At 39.6% G+C, this 16,203-nt stretch overlaps 1 protein-coding gene across 5 annotated transcripts in view; it reads left to right on the plus strand.

The window, feature by feature from the left end:
- Positions 1–15,349, plus strand: part of DBF4 (DBF4-CDC7 kinase regulatory subunit) — a 17,323-nt gene extending 1,974 nt beyond the window's left edge. For 3 of the 5 annotated variants that reach the window (XM_028749870.2, XM_028749869.2, XM_028749871.2), the window contains exons 3-13: positions 1,020–1,195; positions 2,639–2,833; positions 4,074–4,124; positions 4,636–4,705; positions 4,791–4,867; positions 6,258–6,288; positions 6,514–6,556; positions 8,284–8,415; positions 9,747–9,858; positions 12,202–12,320; positions 14,269–15,349. In XM_028749870.2, the coding sequence (XP_028605703.1) occupies positions 1,020–1,195; positions 2,639–2,833; positions 4,074–4,124; positions 4,636–4,705; positions 4,791–4,867; positions 6,258–6,288; positions 6,514–6,556; positions 8,284–8,415; positions 9,747–9,858; positions 12,202–12,320; positions 14,269–15,295 (2,033 nt within the window). In that variant the 3' untranslated portion in view covers positions 15,296–15,349. The remainder of the gene's footprint in view (positions 1–1,019; positions 1,196–2,638; positions 2,834–4,073; positions 4,125–4,635; positions 4,706–4,790; positions 4,868–6,257; positions 6,289–6,513; positions 6,557–8,283; positions 8,416–9,746; positions 9,859–12,201; positions 12,321–14,268) is intronic. The other 2 variants (XM_028749872.2, XM_077936902.1) reach the window with 2 other exon arrangements.
- The last annotated feature ends 854 nt before the right edge of the window (positions 15,350–16,203 follow it).

Here is a 16,203-nt window from a genome sequence, read left to right on the forward strand (position 1 = left end):
GACATCCATCTGTCTCGAGAAACAATGGAGTGCGCTTCTGGGGATTAAGTCAAACTACTGCTTTAGCAGCACCAAAGTGACCTCCCAGGGGCGAAAGCCTGAGCCATTTGTACGGAGCTCCTGGGATGCCCAGAATAACAAGACCCCTCTCATGACCTCATTCCTTGTCCAAGGAAAAGCAGAGCAATATGTTTGGCACTAACTGGGCTGCAGCAGTTGCCAGAAGTTGGCGTACAAGGTGCCATCCAACTGTCTTGTGGATTTTTGTTTGGTTTACTCCTTAGCCTTTTCTCCTCCCAAATATATGCCAGAAGGCAATGGAGGTTTAGGATCAGAGTTTTCCATCTCCCAGATGGACAAACCCCATCTACTCCATGCGTAAGTAGACATATAAAATTAGAAGGTTCACTTGCAGTTGAGATCATTGTGCAACATTCACTTGTGAAGGATGTACGGCTTGTTCAGGTGCTCTCTCAAACACGAATATCTTGTTTAAGAGTAGCTCCTCCTGGACCAGATAGTATCACATATATTTGAACGCAGTATCTACATGTACTCGAGCCAGATGCCAGTAGCAGCAGATTGACTTCTGCATCTGAAGCTCTGTCGGCTCAGGCTGGTCAGGGTACAAGGTGGTGATGGGGTTTCTGTCTTTTTCCCCCTTTCCTTTTTCTTTTTGGCTGTAATAGCTCCAGGCTGGCATAGCTGAGAAACCCAAATTGAGCCTTTCTCTGAAGAATGGATAAGCTTAGGGTCCAGCAGATCCATGGCTGGCCTTTCCCCATAGCTTCTCATTTTGCGATCCTATAAATAATATTATGAAGAAGGAGGGGACTGTGCTGTTTATCTGACCTTGTGTGACGAGGAGAGGGATTGTATAGTCTTGACAAGTTCAAATATACATTTATTTATTTATTAGAAATATGGCTTTACTTACCCAGGATGATTTGCCCACAAACCCTTCTAAAACTCCTTAAAAAACCCTTAGGTTATCAAATTCTCTTTTCTTTTTATTATAGGTGATATGCAAGGAAGAACAGAAAGAAGCAAACCTCCCCTGAAAAATGTGAAGAAAGATTCCACAAAATCAGATAAACTAAAATGCAAACCACTTACTGGGAAGGTGTTTTACCTTGATATTCCATCCAATGTCCTCTCTGAGAAAATAGCAAAAGATCTTAAAGAATTGGGAGGGGTAAGTCTGTTTCTGGTTTTTTTAATCTGAAAAATTAGGTCCTCTTGTAATAGGGGAGCCTTCAAAATCAGTCTATATGCCCAGAAGCTTCCCAAGCTTCCAGCCCTAATAATTAGTAATTGCCTCTTAAATGTATGTGTGTAGTCTCACCAACTATGTAATAATATAAATGAAGATTATACATAAAATGTGTGTGAATTGGGAACAATCAATGTATAAAGGAGTAGTCATATAACTATTGTTGGTTGCATAACAGACTGTTATGATGTTCATAATTTCTAAAGTCCTTAATTTACAAAGTGCTTTATAATCCTGGCTCATTTTTGCTTCAATATCATATTAAGTTGAGTCAGACCAAACTTCTCTACTTTCCTCCCAAGTCCTCATTTCTTTGTTCATACTTATTATCCATAGTTTCACCATTCACCCTGAAGATTAGGCATGAAGCCTTTTCCCTTTGATTGTTCTTTCCTCCTTTCCACCTCAAATTCAGTCTGTTGTTAGAAATACAACTCTCCTGTTCTGCTCCTTCACCTTTGTTTGTGCCCTGCTCATATCTCACCTGAATTACTGCAGACTTCTCTGGTCCTCTGATGCCTTGCCTTCATATTATAACATCAATATAGTGCTCTACTACCAAAATCTGCACCTTTCATCGCTTTGAGCAGTTCACCCTCCACTTTAATCCTTTACTTACTGTCCTCACACCCTGTACCTTATTGTAATTAAGCTAAAGTACTGATAATAAAAATAATCACATACTCTTCCCTTACCTGCTAGTGCCTCCATTTCACCCCCTTCCTCTATCATTTCCGGTGTCTGTTTTAGATCGTAATCCTCTTGCAACAGGAACCTGTTATACCTATTGTTTGTAAAACACCATGTACATGAATTGCACTTAAAATAATAATAATGATAATAATAATTTATTGTAGCTATTATTATCTTCACAGTTCCCTGTCAGATAAATCATAGTTACCTGTTGATGTTGCTTGTATGAATCCCTGGAGTCTCTTTCAGGATAATAGTTTTAATGAAGTTCTGGGGCCAGTTTGGTACATTGGATACAGTGCTGGGTACCATTAGTTCCCCCTTCTCATAGTAAGCCAAGAGAGCTTGCAAGTGGCTGATTTATTTATCTCTGTGAAACACTCCTGAATCGAAACCCAGTTCTAGTTGATAAAATTCTATTAACTTTCATGTGCTTAATCATATGAATTAGTGGACTGGCCTTTTTCAGGTGTAAAAAACCTATTGTGATCATGCACCATCCTTTTGGCTGTGTCATTTCAGACACAACTTACAGCAGTGTGGATTGTGCTCTGGGGAAAGCACTCAGCTTTGTGTGAAGGGGGCATTGTATGTTACACTGGTATGAAGTGCTTCATTGTTTTGTAAGGTTTATACTAAGTTCTGAAAGAATACTTTTTTATTTATGTATAGAGAGTGGAAGGATTCCTGAGCAAAGATATTAGCTATTTGATCTCTAATAAAAAGGAAGCAAAATTTGCTCAAACTCTTGGACAAATATCTCCAGTCCCGAGCCCAGACTCTGTATATAATGGTGGAAACAGTTCGCCTCATCCAAGCAGCAGAAGAGACAGGCATGAAGGAAGTTCATTCAAGCTAGTGGACACAGTAAGTCCCATTCCTGTCTCCTTCCCTGCAGATATATTTTTAAAAGTTATGCTGCAAGTCAAGTAGAGCTCATTCTTTACAATTTAATCTCTCTTCTTGCAAAACTAGCCGGGGTTTGCGGTTTGTGGCTAATGTTGCGTCAAGCAAAGAATGGCTTGATGAAAATGATATAGATTATGGTACCATTAACCTGTTCTACTTTGTGTTAAGTCAAGATGTAGTTTTTGAAATACGCAGCCATGAAGTCTGTTGCTTTACTTAAGTCTGTAATATAATATAATATAATATAATATAATATAATATAATATAATATAATATAAATTAATATAAATAGGAACGTTTCAGAAATTTTATCCAAAATATTTACATTAGTAATAATACACTGTCTTTTCAAACAGCTCATTACCCAAATAAACTGCAGAAAGAAATATACAGATCAGCAGTAGTGGGCATATTTGTGCTGAACCTTTTAATATTCATTACTTAAGAATGTTATATTAATGGCTCGACCTAGGTTTAGATGGATAGACCAAAAAAATCCACAAACACAGAGGAGTATGTGATGTAGCCACTTATGTCATAGAATTGTGAAGTTGAAAGGTTTAAATCCCCTACCAGTTCTGAAAATTCAGTACTATAGCACCCCTTTCATGCAATTTTATTAACTGAAATATTTATAATCCTCTTTCTCCTAAGATATATGAAGACAATATATAAATGCAATAAATATGCAACATAAAAGTGCAATCACATCAGTAACAGTACAGTCATACCTCGTGTTGCGTTAGGTTCATGTCGCATCTTTTCGGCTTGCGAACGTGGCAAACCCGGAAGTGTATACTTCTGGGTTTTGTTGCACGCGCAGAAGTGTTATGCGCACATGCACAGAAGCACCGCTCTAGTTGCGGACTTTTTTGGGTGCAAACGGCACCCTGAAACGGATCGTGTCCGCAACTAGGGGTACCACTGTGTCACATTTTTTAGAATCAGAATTGTAGAGTACGAAGGGACCTTCGAGGATCATCTAGTCCAACACCCTGCAATGCAGGAATATGCAAGTGGCCTGTATTGGAATCACACCTGTGACCTTGGCGTTATTAGCACCATGCTCTAACCAGTGTGTGAGCGGGTTTTACAAATATTTAGAATCCTTGTAGAGTTATGCCTTAAACATTTCATTATGCCAGACTACTAGTGATGAACACAAATGTTCTGTATTTTCTTTCTTTCTTATAAATAGGTACGCATGAGTAGAGGAAAATCTTTAGTTGAAAAAGCAATAAAAGAGCAGGTATGTATCATTCAATAAGGTGACTCCATTCTGGCAGGAGTGGGATTCCTGGTAGCATCATTGCTCTTGCTTACCAAGGCAGGGCAGTGGTGAGGTCAGGGTTGCTTCAATGCAACAGCAGGAGTGCTGGATTGGCTTAGCTGGTATGCCTGCATTGCCTTTACTTCTCTAGCACTCTGTCCTGGTTAAATGGCAGCCACTGCTGCTGGGAAGTCAGATCCACAGCTGCCCTGCACTGTCTGCTTCTATGTGTTTTCTTACTTGCAACTCTCTGAAATGTCTTAAAAAAGTAAACCATTCTTACTGTAAAAGTTGTGAAATGGGTTTCTCAGTGATGCAACTTTTCTAACAACCCTTTTGGCTAATTTTGCTTATGTAGCTTTAATGGGTCTTTGGTTTGGACAGTGTGAAAATGTGCATGCAACACTCCTAAGTGATGCTGGCATATTCATACACATGAATATAAAAAATATTTTAGTTAATGGAAGTATTATAAATATGTGTCTTTCAGGAATTAATCCCCTCTGGTAGTATTTTGTCCAATGCCTTGAGTTGGGGAGTGAAAATACTTCATGTTGATGGTAAGTATTTTTTCAGGGAATTTTCAATTGTTTTAGAATAAGATAATTTCAAATAATTTTGATAATCTTTTCTTCTTGAAATTAGATATTAAGAAGTATATTGATCAGAAGAAAAAAGATATCTCTCTGATCAAGAAATCAAGCACCGAAATCAAATGTGCAGTAAGTCTACATCTTTCTAATTCCAGAGAAAAATAATAACAGGTTGAATATCATAAAACCAATGCCTTAAATATTTAAGGTGTATCTTTAAAAATATATACTTTTTGGGCTATAGACAAATTATTATCCTCAGCTAAGTAGCATAATGGTTTACTCATTTGTGCATTGTACCAGAAAAAATTGGGTGTCCACTTGGTTTTGGTATGATCATGGTCCAAGAGAGGAGGGGGGTGAGCACCTTATCCTGAAATGAGAGCAACGAATGGGCCTTTGCGGCGGAAGAAGAAGAAAACCTAGTCGCCCTTCTAAAGGAAGGAGTCTGGTAGTATCTATAACCTGGAGAGACAGCTTTCCCTCCCCCAACTTTGCTAGCCTATTAGTGATCAACATTGGGGGTGGGGATCTGGAAATGCATAGTGCAATCCTATGTACGTTTCTATTCAGATGTAAATCCCACTGAGTTCAGTGGAATTTACAGATTATAGGATTGCCAACTGATTTCTTCCATCTGTTGGAATACTATTTAACATGCGTGTTTGACTTTTCTAAACAAAGCTAAAGCTTGCCATGTTAATTTTATATACTATGTGAATATATCAGATGTTTGTACCAATAGGCAAAATATCTGAACTATTTGATTAATTAAAAAGTTCACTAGAGTACTTATTGTGATCTAAATATTATATTAGATGAGTTCTTTCTTTTTTTAAAAAAATATTTATTGGAATAATTGAAAATAAGGAATTACAACTCAGTAGTACAAATTCCTCTTACCTTGTTTACATTTTTTTAGAAAACTAGAAGCTGTTAACAAACTAAATTTAGCATGCCCAAGGAACTGAATATTAGAGAACTATATTTCTGCTGCTGTGTTCAAATGATTGGGTAGCAAGTGATGTGAAAAGCCCAGGAGAGTCGCTGCTGATAAGGATAGACACTACTGGGCTAGTTAAGCAAATAGTATAATATATAAAGTAGCCAACTTGTTTCTGTATTGTTAAGGGGATCATTTAATTGCTCAATAGCTAGCTACAGGTAGGAAGAAGAGAGACTTGCTTTTTTTCTTTTGCTTCTTTTTGAAAAAATATGCAGGGAAGAGAATAACCTCGTTGCACACATTCCCCCTAGCTGTAGGCCTTTCTATGATCTGCTTGTGTCTTTTTACATCTCTTAGAACTACATACATAACTATAAAAGTAGACAAGATGTGACTTGTCTTAAAATACAGTTCATCAGTTTTGCCAATAAAATTTAAAACTATACTTCCCATTGACTGGTTGGTTGCTGGTCCACGGCTCTGGTCTCCTACATCACACAGACAACTATAAAACGTGCACAATTGAATAAATCAAATGAATAAACTATAATAATAATAATTTCTTTTTAACAGGAAAAAGAGTCAGTTGATCAGAAAACAAAAAGTAAGTATTCAAGACATGAATAAGACTTGTTATTTATTTTACCAAAAATAAAAATAAAATATTGATTATTTAAAAAGAAAAATCTTGATCATTTATTCTAGGCAAGGTTATTAATTCATAGAATAGTATAATTTTCCGTAAGCTATTTGTTACTTGTGTTAGAAATAGGAATGTTCGTATAATCTGGTAATAATAAAAAGTTTTTTACTACATTCTTTTGAACAGATAAACTGAAAAATCCTTTTCTGAAGGTTGAAGACAGAAGACGGTAAGTGTTATTTTCAGATGAATTAATATTCCATTCAACACATGTCCTCCAAACCATCTGCTTTCTTCTTGGAGGTTGATGACAACATTTGATGCAATGACAATATAATCTGCAGGAAAACAATGCAAAGCTCTAATATGCTGGAAGGATTTCAGTAAGACAATTCCTTTTGTGCTAGGTAATCTATCAGAGATGATAGAACAGTGAGGGGAAATAAATTTGCAGAATTCTATATGTAGTGGGGGGGGTCATAAGAAGGTAGATTCTGACATACAATTTATTAGTGGGATTGCTCTAGATCAGTGTTTCCCAACCTTTTTTGGGCAAAGGCACACGGAGGTAGGCTGGTGTGCCGTGGGAGGGAGGCGGGCGGCGAGAGGCGACGAGAGGCGGGGCGGCGGCGGCGAGCACACGCGGGGCGGCGAGCGAGCTCCCTCCCACATCCCATTGCCGCTCGCTCCAGTAGGCCGGCCGAAGCGAGCGGCGATGGGATGTGGGAGGGAGCTCGCTTGCCGCCCCGCGTGTGCTCGCCGCCGCCGCCCCGCCTCTCGCCGCCCGAGTCGCCTGCCTCCCTCCCACGGAACACCGGTTGGGAAACACTGCTCTAGATCCCATATCTGGCTATCAATTGGTTTCTTATAGTGCAATCTTAGGGGTTCAATAGGATTTACTCCCAGGTAACTGTATATAGGAATGCAGCCTTAATACCAGGTTTACAGTAGCATGGCATGTATTTAGACTACAGTGTCCACTTCCAACAGCGTGTAATATTCACGGTAGCAAAATACCTTGGATTTATTAGTTAGTTTTTTTAATGAAAAGCACTGTTTCTTACTCCTTTTTTCTGTTAGATGTTTTAAAATCCAGGTATGTACACCTTCATAGAAACTGGTACTTGGATCTTTGTAATGTAAGCAGCTCTTCAAAAACTTCAGCTTTGTCTGTTCTTCTCTAGTAGTTTGACCCAAAATCTGCATTATGCTAAGGAAGCACAAATTTGGTGGCCTTATCTGGCCACACTCCCATGGGTCAACTTTGACAAGTGGGCAGAACAACTCTCTTGCCAGTCACCTGGTATCATTATGATATAAGATGATTGACAGGTGGGCTGACTGTTGGGCACTTGACAACCTCTTCATGAAGCACTTTGCAAGCCCTGGGCAGTCAGTTCCTCAGGGACTGACACCATGCATTTCTCATAGTGAACTAACTCTCTCTCGCATCTAATTCAGCTGGAGAACTGAAGCTTGCTTTTCCTTGGCAGTTGGGAGTGCATTTACAGCTACATTTCTGCTTCCCCCATACTTGACATCATATTCAAGGGGAAATAACCTCCTGTGCCACTGGCTGGAAGTTCCCCACCTGTGGTGCAAAATTTATGTATATAGATGGAGAACAAAACATTGCCAATTTTTCAATCAAAGTATTTATCGAACTGGGTTATTTTTCTACAGGGAGGAGGAGAATGGAGGGCACAGTAGGTGATTTATTGCAAAGCACAAACCTGAGTAAAAGAACAAGTGTATATGTGACTTGAACCCTATAAAAAGGAGGTACAGAGTTTATATAGCAAAGAATAATAGAGTGTCAACATTGCTATAGCAGAGTGGCATATACCATAGATAACTCACTGCAAGCAAGAACTACTGAAAACAAGTTTTAAACATATTTATTGCTTTTTTGTATGTTCAGTAAACCTGAAATAGCTCTTATTTTTTCTCATGTAGACGCTACAGACCCTTTTACTTGCAACTGTCCAGCTTTCCTGTTGTCAACTATTCCAATCCAAAACCTTACAGTCCGTTTGAAACAGAAAGGAAGAATATAATTGCTCATAAGCAAATTGAGAATAAACAAAGGTAATTGAAGAGGGATGTGCCAGAATTTGGTAAAGGGCTAAAGAGGATGGAACCAAGCATGGATTCTTACACAGAATTCAAGACCAGTTTATAAGCATGTCTTATATTGGGTTACTCTAATCACACACATTATCATGCCTACTAGTTAGTTGTTAGTGAGCCCCCATCACCATTAGACAAACTGCTTTGATTTAATGGATCTTTAAATGCTCAGTTTATATGTTAGCAGTTAGACACTGCTAGTTTAGTCTGGATTTTTTAAGTCTGCCTCTGGTTATCACAGCGAAAGAGTGGATGCATGAGTCATTTCTACTTACTTTCTGCTCAAATATCCAGATATGCTAAAGTGGTGAAAATAGGTTTATAAATTTTATAAATAAAGAAAAACTACCCCGAGAAAAACAACACTGTTAGTTTTGTTTGGGACTGAAGAGCCCATGTATGGAGGACAGGAAGCTTGACAAGAAGCTGGGCAGAAAGAGGAAGCAAACCAGGGGGTAGTGAGGCCAAAGAAAATGTGGCTGAAGAAAGGGTGCAGAATATGCAGAAATCTCTGAGAACAGTTGGATGAGGGAAGAAGCTTGAGCCAAAGGGCAGGGGAAACACAGCTGAAGAAAAGAAGATATGGGCAGGAGAAAAATCACTCTAGCTAGAATCAGAAAGAGGATGTGTTCTCTTTTGCAAAGGGGGCTCAACAGGAATGGAAAGATTGGGAGGTTGTGTTTTCTTATAAGTAGCTAGCTGAGTCATGTCTTCCAGACATTGTATAATGCGGGGTCAGGGGAGAGACCTTCCAGTGCTGAATGTTTAACCACTGAGTATCCGCGCTCCCGTCGTTCGGTCCCAGCGCCTGCCAACCTAGCAGTTTGAAAGCACCCCCGGGTGCAAGTAGATAAATAGGGACCGCTTACCAGCTGGAAGGTAAACGGCGTTCCGTGTGCTGCGCTGGCTCGCCAGATGCAGCTTGTCACGCTGGCCACGTGACCCGGAAGTGAGATGAGTGCACAACCCTAGAGTCTGGCAAGACTGGCCCGTACGGGCAGGGGTACCTTTACCTTTATCCATGTCTTTCTGTTAAGTTCCACAGGGTTGGTATATAGTTCAACAGTACATTAAAATCTTTAAATCATGCCGTTCTAGGGCCATATTTATGCAGCTGGTTACTTTGAATCAAAATGCTGCAAGTAATATTGTGCTATCATGGTTGGATTGACAGTCCTAGTTCCTATGAAAAAAAGTTATTGTGAATCCCTGAGTTGTGCTCTTGATGATCTTGCTTATTCTCTTATAGAATATATGAGTAAGATAATTTTTCTCTTTTTCATGAACAGAAATCCAGCAAATAATGACAAAGGGAAGGGCCCAGTTCAGCTTCCTGCAAAACATAAAAAGAGAAAAGGGTACTGTGAATGTTGTCTGAAGAAGTATGATGACCTTCAAATAGTAAGCATATATTAACTAAATAATTGTGGCTTATTTACATGTGATGGATATACCTAAATTACTTCCAGATATTTGAGGAGAGATCGTATTTTTTATTAAACCTTTTTCTCTAAAACAGTATTCCTATGTATTTGACCCATTCATAGAAATAGTTTAAAGAGCTGATATAAAGGTTGTAACGACGTAAGTTCTTTCTCATTTTTTGTGAAAGTTAATTCCTTCAATATTTTATGAGACATAGCTTACGTTTCGGAAGTGACTAAGTCACCAGGTATTAAAACTCCTGTAAAGTTTTGGGTAGGTTGGTCAATATCATTGCTACTCTTGCTAAATTAAGCATAGGAGCTTCAACAGGGCTGTGCGTGTGTATATTATATATTATAATTGTTTTGGAATCAGTGAGTGCTGTTCTCTTCTAAGGGAAGATTATTTTTTTTTAGACAGGTTATATTAAGATTAGACCCTCCCCAAGGTGCATCAGTTAAACTTAGTACCATCATCTTTTTATTTTTATGCTGCCTTTCCATATTTAAAACCATACTCAAGGCAGTTTAAAACATGAAAGGATTTACGTAATCACAAACATAACAAAAGTAGTCATAAATAAAACACATCACAATGTATACAATCAAATAGCAAATCCCACATAAATAATAAAAAGGTCTAAAAATAGAAAATTAATATTGCTAACAGCAACAAAACTCTCCAATAAAAACACCTAAACAACATCCCAATCCAAGAGTCTGTTCAGCAGCCTCAGCTTTGGTAGCTGGAGTCAATCAGGGCCCTGCCGTCCCAGGTGGAAAAAGGCTGGCAAAGCAGAGAGCTGGTCTTCCAGGACTCACAGCCAAGATGTAGCTTTTGTCTCTGTTTGTGGGTATTTATGACATAGACAGCAGCATATGCAATTAGGCAATATGTGATTTGGCTATAGAGCGAGATTTCAAGGAAAGCTGTCTCATTTTTAGCAGCTTTGGCTGCCAATGCCCTGCAGGTGGATGGGTAGTACAGTTGGATATATTAGAGCAAGAATAGCCAGCATCCTATACAGTGGTACCTCGGGTTCAGTGGCGTAGCGTGGGGGGTGCAGGGGGTGCCGGCCGCACCGGGCGCAACATCTGGGGTTAGGGCAAATCCACGGGTTAGGGGGCGCAAATCCACAGGTTAGGGGCGCAAATCCACGGGTTAGGGGGCGCAAAATACTTGCCTTGCCCCGGGTGCTGACAACCCACGCTACGCCGCTGCTCGGGTTACATATGCTTCAGGTTACATAAGCTTCAGGTTACAAACTCCGCTAACCCAGAAATAGTACCTCGGGTTAAGAACTTTGCTTCAGGACAAGAACAGAAATCGTACTCCGACGGCATGGCAGCAGCAGGAGGCCCCATTAGCTAAAGGTTAAGAACAGTTTCAGGTTAAGAACAGACCTCCGGAATGAATTAAGTACCGTATTTTTTGCTCTATAAGACTCACTTTTTCCCTCCTAAAAAGTAAGGGGAAATGTGTGTACGTCTTATGGAGCGAATGCAGGCTGCGCAGCTATCCCAGAAGCCAGAACAGCAAGAGGGATTGCTGCTTTCGCTGTGCAGCGATCCCTCTTGCTGTTCAGGCTTCTGAGATTCAGAATATTTTTTTTCTTGTTTTCCTCCTCCAAAAACTAGGTGTGTCTTATGGTCTGGTGCGTCTTATAGAGCGAAAAATACGGTACTTAACCTGAGGTACCACTGTATTCTTGAGGAGCATACTTTTATCCAGATAGTGAAAGGTCTGAGGACAGGGACTGGTATCTTCCATAATGAGGTTGGAACGGCCTGTAGATAAGGACTTCCTAGTAATGGAGCACAAGCAATCAGGCATATCACAGTAAATAAAAATATGTAAGCTTACATGTTACATTTATCTTTTATATATTCTATTAATGTTTGAAGTCTGTTTCTTACCACTTGAAAACAATTTTGTAGGGTCATCAGGTGTCAGAAAAGGATAATTGTAGATTGTGGTTGCATTTAAACAGTCATAATAAACCAATAAATGCTTAATAAGCCAAGCCTTTTGCATAGTTTACTATCCTGGCTTATTCCAAAACTGGTAACCATAGTTCCCTGGTTCAGATAAAAAGGAAAGCTATGGTTACTTAGAGTATTCTTGGTTTGATTACTTGTGCCTCAAAAGTGCTCTCTGTATGCAAGGGAAGATGCTCACACATATATTGGTTTATTAAGCCAAGATATAATCTCAACTGGGTCCTTATGGTGGTTTTAAAACTTCATTCTTGTAAAAAGAATCATTTATATATAAATATTTTCTTTAGGAATGCTGATACATTTCCCCCCCTAATTTCAGCATGTTGAAAGTGAGCAACACCAGAACTTTGCTCAAAGTTCTCACTATCAAGTTGTGGATGACATTATTTCCAAGTTTTCTTGTAACTTTGTAGAGTTGAGTACACCAAAAATTAAAAGGTAAACCATTTTATAACTTCTTATAGTCAAATAATTTTTATTTTCAGCTAACATTTAAAAAATAAATGTAGGTTATTTTGTGTACCTTCTTCTCCCCTGCCATGATTGTTCCACTTCAGAGGTTACCTCACAAGTCACCCACTAAAGAGGAATGGGTAGTCAAATTGTGCGAGTACTTGGAGCTCGCAAAGCTGACAGATGCAATAAGAGACAGATCCAGTTTTGAAGTGATCAGCAGTACAGTAATGATTTTATTTGGTGAGGCTTTTGCACTGACTTCAGCTAACCCACTATTTTTTGGCCCCAAAGAGTAAAACAGCCTTTCCGATGCTATTGTGTAAAGTAGCTTCTACAGGCACCACAAAAGAATTTGTATTCATCTCCTTTGAAGGCTCTGTCTATAAAGAACAGGGCTTGGTAGAACCATAAGCAGCATTTTTCACCTACAGATGACGTGCTTTCTGACAATTAGGCAGTACCACATAACAGGACTGGTGGAAGATCTGGATTACTGATACAATAATAGGTAACAGAATTGCTATATACTATATAGCCTGTTTCTGCAGTTTCCAAAACCATGCTGACAGCTCATCAGGTCATCTCTCTTACTTGCAAGGAATCTAGCTGTATCCTTGGCACTTTTAAATCTATCTTTAAATCCCTGTGTCTTGCATAAGATGCTTGACAAATATGATGGTCTCCAAGTGCTGTGAGAATGAATGCACTGAGAGAAATTTTCTAGCAGAGGGAAAGTAAAATAAGATTGGATGAACTGACATATAACATGTATATATATAAAATGTAGACTGCAACAAGGAAAGATTAACAGATATGTCTGCCTCTCCCTTACTCTCTGCCATCCTCTCAATGGCATCTCCCTGATCTGCTGCCTCCTGGCTTCCACGACTGCTACTTCCTTTTAAACTTGGAAGGCTCCAAAGATGGAGACGGCAAAGACTGCTTTGACTCTTCTTAATAATGCAAAGGCAAACACCAGAATCCACCTTTGCACTTGCTTCTTCTGGACTCTCAGGTCCAAAAGAAATAGCTATGTCAAATACATTCTTCTTCTTAGCTTCTTGCTTTGCTGCTCAGTGAGATTTCCAACTCCTCTTAGCCTTCTTCAGGCATTCTAAACAAGTAAAGTAAGCACATGGAGGTAGGGAGGCAGCGTGGATTAATTTTCTAGTTCTTCCTGGTCTAGCTTCCCGCCCCTGCATTGCTGTTCCAGTCACTGCCTACAAATTTGAGGGTGAACATCTGAAGCGCCAAGCCTCCTGTGCTCATGAAGGTTTCCTATGCATTTTAGAACCTTGATTTTCCAGGGTTCTAAAACGCACAAGGGATCTCCACAAGTACTGTTTTAGACAGTCACCTGCCAACTCGTAGATGACCAGAATGGCAGCTCAGTGGAGTGGATGGGTGACACTAACACACGTGTCCCCATTTCTACCTTCCCCATCCCATTTTTCCAACTTCCATTTAGAATGCCTAAAGAGGGCTACTGTCTTTGGCTTAAGGAGCCCAGGGGGAGGCAGAAGTAGAGATTCCAGTGATAGGTTCTCTCTCCTCACACCCCCCCTCCCCCCCGGCGCTGCTTTGAAGGATCAGTAGGCAAAAGAGAGGCAGAGCTATACATATAGCTTGACAGTGGCCACCGAGTCAAGAATGCCACTGCCATTGTTAAATACAGAATAGGATTTGGCAGATTATATGTGCATCTTGACTTCTCCTACACACCAAGAGTGTGTGTACCAAATGGTTTGTCACTTTGATAAGCATAATGGTTCCTTTCCTTGGGTGCCCAAATTTGTGCCAGATTGTAAACCTCATGTAACCATTTCACAACTGGCCCGTGTTATTTATGATTTACTACTAGTAAGTAATTTTCATGTCTTCTTTGAAAATTATTTTTGCATTTTGACATGTGTAACTTCCTTGATTTTAGGAGGAAGTGTAGTGTTGGACAATTTGCTCCTCTCATTGGAACAAAAACAGAAGAGTTGAAAGAGCGGTTGAAGAGGCAAGACAGTTCACTGAGGTGGTATTCTAGGAAAAGCATTACAACACAGGCACTGAATGAAGGTTCTCAACACCTGGAAATGTATCCTAAATCTGCACACAAAAATTCTACCTCTGAATCTTCATGTTCTGTTTATTCCTATCACACCATCTGTTCTTCAGAAGCATCAAGAAAAGTCAGTGGCAATACTGAAAGTGGTAAAATGCCCAAAGCTTCAAATTTATCAGAGATTTCTTTATCAACCAACTTGGTACATCTTCCTCCCCAGAAAGAAAGTAAACAATGCATGAAAAACTTGCCTGAAATTTATGAACACTATGAGCCTATTTCAAGACAGAATTTACAAGGGTTATCAACAAATTTAAACTCACTACATGCTCGGATTCCAGGCTCTGAGTTTAGTGAAAGGCAAAACATATCAAAGCCAAAACGAAAATTGAACCATACAGTTCTTCTGCCAGCAAAATGTCTGAAGAAGGTAGACACTCGTTCGGCAATTGACCTTAGGGTGGAGAGCAGCTGTTTTCCAAGAGAACTCACGGTCCTTCTAGAGCCAGAAAAGCCATTGATTAGTCCTCCCTCAAACAAAGAGCCCAATGAGTTGACGGACATTAATATACAAAGCTCACCAATAAAACTCAGCAGAAAAGCCATGCATTCCATAGGAAGAAATAAAAACGGAAATCAGAAACAAAAAATGGAGTTATGTTTACATCAGGCTGATGAACTACCTGTTCCAGAAGAAACAAAAAATGTACAAAGCTCATCAACTCAAGCACTGTTGCAGTTATTTCAGACCAGCGAAGCAAATTCTGATTTTGGGGGTTTCTCAAGCATACAAGAGAACAAAGATTCAAATTTAATGAAAGACACATGGGAAGACCAGCATACAGATGCTTTGTGGTCTTTGTTTTCTACCTCTGCCTCTTCGTCACCATTTATTGGATTTTAATGCTGCTTTCATTAAAACGATGAGTTTTGAATAAATGTGGAAACTGAAAGATGATATTTGTGGAAAATTTTTGGTTTCTATAATAAACTATATAGTGATGATTCTTGCATTAAACCCTTATGTTCATATTATTACAAGCTGTGTATATATATAAAAAGGCATGGGGTGGGTGACTCTGAACACGTGCTTGCCTTTCTAAAGGAGTTTACACTTGGAAGTGTTGGCCAGTCTTTATTATTTAGAAATTGTAAATACTTTTCTTACTGTGACCACAGTGAAATTCTATGCATTAGGGGTAGACAATCTTTTTTTAACTGAAGGTCACATTCCCTCTGGGTTAATCTTGTCAGGGGCCACATACGGGGGTGGGTAGGGCAAGGTCAAATTGGAACCAAAGGGGCAGCAGATAGCAAGGAGCTGACATCTCCACTAGCTGCTGTTTTCACCAGCTGGGCTGGACCCCTGTTCACCCTCACAGAAGCCCCCCTTTTCTGCGGTCCTGTGAGTAAGAGCAGTAAGCTGGTTTCCAGTGAGCCTACATGCTGTGGCAAGTAACAAGAAGATTCTAGGAGACCCTATTCTGTAAGGTCAATAAGTTGTTGCTGCATTACAGTTATTTACTTACAGGAAGGATGAGTTGCCATGGATGTTTCTCAAGGTCCACCAAGACCTTTTTTTAAAAAACCCTAAAAGCGGAGCAGCTCATTTGTGTCCAAGCTGGTCATTCTAAGAGCCTTGCAAATTTAATATACAGTGATACCTTGGTAATCTGTTCCGGAAGTCTGTTCTTAAACCAAGGCATGCTTTCCCATAGCAGCAGGGGACTCAATTTACAAATGGAACACACTCAACAGGAAGCAAAACATGTTCTTATTCCAAGGCAAAGTTCACAAACCAAAGCACCTACT

This window comes from Podarcis muralis, chromosome 12 (genome assembly GCF_964188315.1).
Source record: "Podarcis muralis chromosome 12, rPodMur119.hap1.1, whole genome shotgun sequence".
NCBI classification, from domain to species: domain Eukaryota; kingdom Metazoa; phylum Chordata; class Lepidosauria; order Squamata; family Lacertidae; genus Podarcis; species Podarcis muralis.